The 3,686-nt window shown below is 33.5% G+C and overlaps 1 protein-coding gene across 1 annotated transcript; it reads right to left on the bottom strand.

Annotated features, from left to right (window-relative positions):
* Window positions 1–1,044: 1,044 nt before the first annotated feature.
* LOC105796439 (transcription factor bHLH62) lies at window positions 1,045–3,365 on the bottom strand. The gene is made up of 6 exons (XM_012626155.2): window positions 2,258–3,365; window positions 2,095–2,160; window positions 1,956–2,024; window positions 1,800–1,871; window positions 1,462–1,714; window positions 1,045–1,376 (listed from the first exon to the last, which is right to left on the bottom strand). The coding sequence occupies exons 1-6, from the start codon at window positions 3,083–3,085 to the stop codon at window positions 1,339–1,341; spliced, it is 1,326 nt and encodes a 441-aa protein (XP_012481609.1). The 5' UTR covers window positions 3,086–3,365; the 3' UTR covers window positions 1,045–1,338.
* Between the last annotated feature and the right edge of the window lie 321 nt (window positions 3,366–3,686).

Here is a 3,686-nt window from a genome sequence, read left to right as displayed (position 1 = left end):
TCAAAAAAGCATCTCTTTATCTAATTTACATATGAATTCCACTACTTTAATTTATTTTTTCTCCATAAGATCCACTTTTAATAGATTTTCCTTTTTGTCAGAATTTTCTAAAGCTGATTGGATTGTAAAAGACTTTATTCTTTAGCCAACTCATAAGTTCACTAAAGACTTATTCTTTGGGGTTAATTCCCCTAAACTATCACTCTTTAAAGTATTAATATTATGAGGAACAGAAGGACCTAATGGTTAAAATCTATATTCTTTTGAATGTAAATTAAATTAGGTTGGGGCAAAATTTAAGGATACCTGTAAACTGGAAAAAAGAGAGGAAGATCCTGTTTGAAGAAATGACAATGGATTACAGCTAAAACCACACAAATCATTGTTAATCATCAGTTGGACTTTGAGATATCAATTGTCCCCACTTTAACAGCTGTTTACAAGTAAATAAAAAAGAATCTTAATTTTTATTTTTTTTCCCACTAGTTTACTCCATTTTTATTAATGTTACATAATTGTCAATCTAATCCAATGCCTATAGGGTCCCCCTCCTTCAACCCCACTTCTGATTTCCAGCTAAATTTGAAAGCAATGGCAAATTTGCTGTCTTTTTCTTTTCAACCGTAGTTTTTGTTTGGTTGCCAAGAAAAATTATAAAGAAAATGGATCAATTCATGGGGCACAACTGTTTTGCCTTTTTATCATATTATTCTTCTAATAAAACCCAAATCTGCGGATGGATATTAGCCTAAATTATAGGCACTAATCAAAGACATTAAGTTATACATAGAAGCAGAATTTTCTAATGGTTTAATATACTATTTGATACTTGAGTTTAGTTTCAATGTTCAATTTAGTACCTGAGTTCTTTAAATTTGATAATTGAGTTTTTCCTTGTTCGATTCAATATCTTTTTACTAGAGTACATGTACCAAACATTCATTGAGTTGTTTAATTTGATAATGAATTGAACATTAAAACCAAATTCAAATACCAAATTGAATATTGAAGTAAAATTCAGATACCAAATAGTATATTAATCCATTTTCTAAATGAACTGAAAAGAGTTTTCATTAATTTCTCAAATTGTAAGGCCAAATTACATATTGGTTGAAACAGAAGTACACATAAAAATTCATCTCTTCTCTCAACCCCTCCTCACAAAAGACAAGCTAAAAAGTTTTTAAAAAAACTGTGGAATATGGACCACTTCATTGTAATTAGTCCTAAAATATTACAAATCAGGATTTTGTTGTAAAAATTCTCTAAAGAATTGGGTTTTGAATCCTTCCTATTTACAAAGCCATCTCTGAATCAGGTGTTGTTTAATGGTGGTTTCTATAGCTCAATTTTCACTTGGCCTGGAGCTATTGAACCTGCACCAAACAAAAAAGGGATCAATCGATTGTGTTATTCCAACTCGAATTCGGGTATAGTTCGGATGTTGGATTATGCTTTTACCTTGATAGCATTGTGCTTGATTCTGTCCAAACCCCATTTGAACAATGCTCTGTAAATCATCCTCCCAAATTGATCCAACTTGTGGATTACCATCAATGAAACCATTAACTTGAGGCAACTGAAAGCCTTGTTGAGAAGTAGTATTGGCTATGCCATTGTTAAGAGCTAGTCCTTGCTGTGGTTGATACCCGAAAGGGAACGTCGGTTCCATCGAATAGACAGCGTGCGGCAACAATCCACGAGATTGGAACATCTGCATAACACAAAGAATGCAAAGATTAAAAAAAATTCAGATGAGTTTGGCATAAATGGAGAGACCAAATTGATTAAAAACTTACATCTTTTGATAAAAGTGTTTCCATGTTAACATCCATCCTTGGATTCACAGTAGCCAACTTCATAGATAGGAACTGCAGGTAATAAAATCGTTTAATCAGAATCGAAATCCGACATTAAAATTCGAGAAAACACTTGGCTCAAGCGAACAAACTTACCTCGACCTGGCGTTGCAATGACTGCACATAGTTGATGATTTCATCTAACATAACTGCTTTACCGGTCACCTGAAACAAACATCGTTTTATCAGACATGAATGTTTTAAGAGTAACACAAGTCTTATTTATGCTTTTTACCTTATTGCAACCAGGAACAAGATCCTGTAGGAACTTCATCCTTTCACTTATTTTCTCTCTTCTAACCTGGTCAATTACAATATATAATAAAGATCATTAGATGAATATAAACATCAAAAGAACATGCAAAACATTGGTTTCAATTTCTAAAGGTTTTTCATACTCTTTCAGCAAGACTATGACTATCAGTTGCTTGACCCCTTCTTGCCCTAACATGGATATAGTCCTTTGGTGGCTCTGGTGGCTTTGAATCCTCCTTATTTGAAGCTTTAACAGTGCCATTTTGTTTGCTTCTTTTAGCATTGGATTCATCATTATTCTCAGCTGCAACCTTGGCATCAACAGTTGCTGGTGATGGAGTTTCTTTTGCTTTTCCCCTTGGAATTGATTTCCTTTTCTTGTTATTACCACCTGGGAGTTGTTCAGAAACTGAAGATTCTTCCTTAGAAACACCAGATTCTGCATTTTCTGGTGAAGAAGATCTTGAAAGGGTACTGTTCTTAATGGTTTGAGTTCCATTAACATGACCTGAAAGCTTAAGTGAATCCCTTAATGGATCATTTAAGCCACCAAAACAAGAAAATCTAGCAGCTCTTTCAGCAAATCCAGGGTCAGTTGAAAATGGAGGTGAATTCAATGGCGTACTATAAGATGAAGCATTAGTACTGTTGGTGATGATATCTTTAGAATTGCATATATTCCATAATTTTCCAATTAATTCCCGCATCATTACATTTTCACCGGAACCAACATTGGAAGCAGCTGGAGAAGACACCATGGAACTTAATGCTGATTCAAAGGGATCGCTCTGATCCATTGAATTTTCCCAATTTGGATTGAAAAAATAGTTCCCAACTTGTTCTGTTCCACAATTCAGCTCATTTGTTGACATTTCTGTCATAAAACCACAAGGGTTCCAAGCTGGTTGTTGTTGTCGTGTTGTTGTTCTGTTCTTCAGCTCTTCAGACATAAAAGCTTTGTCTTTTTCCATGACCAAAAAAAAAAAACACAAACCCAGATCGATAATCAAAGTGAAAACTGAGAATCAAGAATCAGAAAACAAAACCCAGAATTTTAGTAGTAGAATTGAGTGAAAAAGAAAGAGAGTGGTTAAACAATGATAATAATGATGATGCTTTTGTGACTGAATTAAGGGAAAATGAAAGCAAAGAGTAAAGAGATTGCTGGAATTTAGAAAAAGCAAATGCCAAGGCAAAGGCAAAAGAGAAGAAAAAAGTGAGAGATGAAATGAGCGAAAATGATGAGCAAGCAGGGATAGATAAAGCAAGCAAAGCAAATGTCTGTTTGACCTTTTCTTTTTTAAATTTATTTTTTAATTAATTTAATATATAAAGAAAATTAAATGCTAGTAGTACGAAAATCTCAGCCTAAAACTGCGTAATAGACGGTGGAAGGAACGGAGGAGGAAAATGACGCCCTTCAAAGTTCAAACTTCAAACCAGCTTTTGAAAGAGGGGCTGCCATTATGATTAATTTTTTTATTAATAAAAACATTTACAACAATTGATGTTTATTTTTTAATTGTAGAGTAAATTCTGTATTTTCCTTATATTATCGGTGGAGCAAAATTA

Source organism: Gossypium raimondii, chromosome 3, assembly GCF_025698545.1.
Source record: "Gossypium raimondii isolate GPD5lz chromosome 3, ASM2569854v1, whole genome shotgun sequence".
Classification (NCBI taxonomy): Eukaryota; Viridiplantae; Streptophyta; class Magnoliopsida; order Malvales; family Malvaceae; genus Gossypium; species Gossypium raimondii.
This window is presented reverse-complemented; position numbering and strand designations above follow the sequence as displayed.

What these genes read in the sequence shown, in the direction of transcription:
- LOC105796439 (XM_012626155.2), bottom strand. Translation starts at nt 3,085, where the DNA reads ATGGAAAAAGACAAAGCTTTTATGTCTGAAGAGCTGAAGAACAGAACA. An exon ending in CATTGCAACGCCAGGTCGAG is followed by an intron (nt 1,872 to 1,955) that starts GTAAGTTTGTTC and finishes TATTACCTGCAG; the next exon opens with TTCCTATCTATGAAGTTGGC. An exon ending in TCAAGCACAATGCTATCAAG is followed by an intron (nt 1,377 to 1,461) that starts GTAAAAGCATAA and finishes TGTTTGGTGCAG; the next exon opens with GTTCAATAGCTCCAGGCCAA.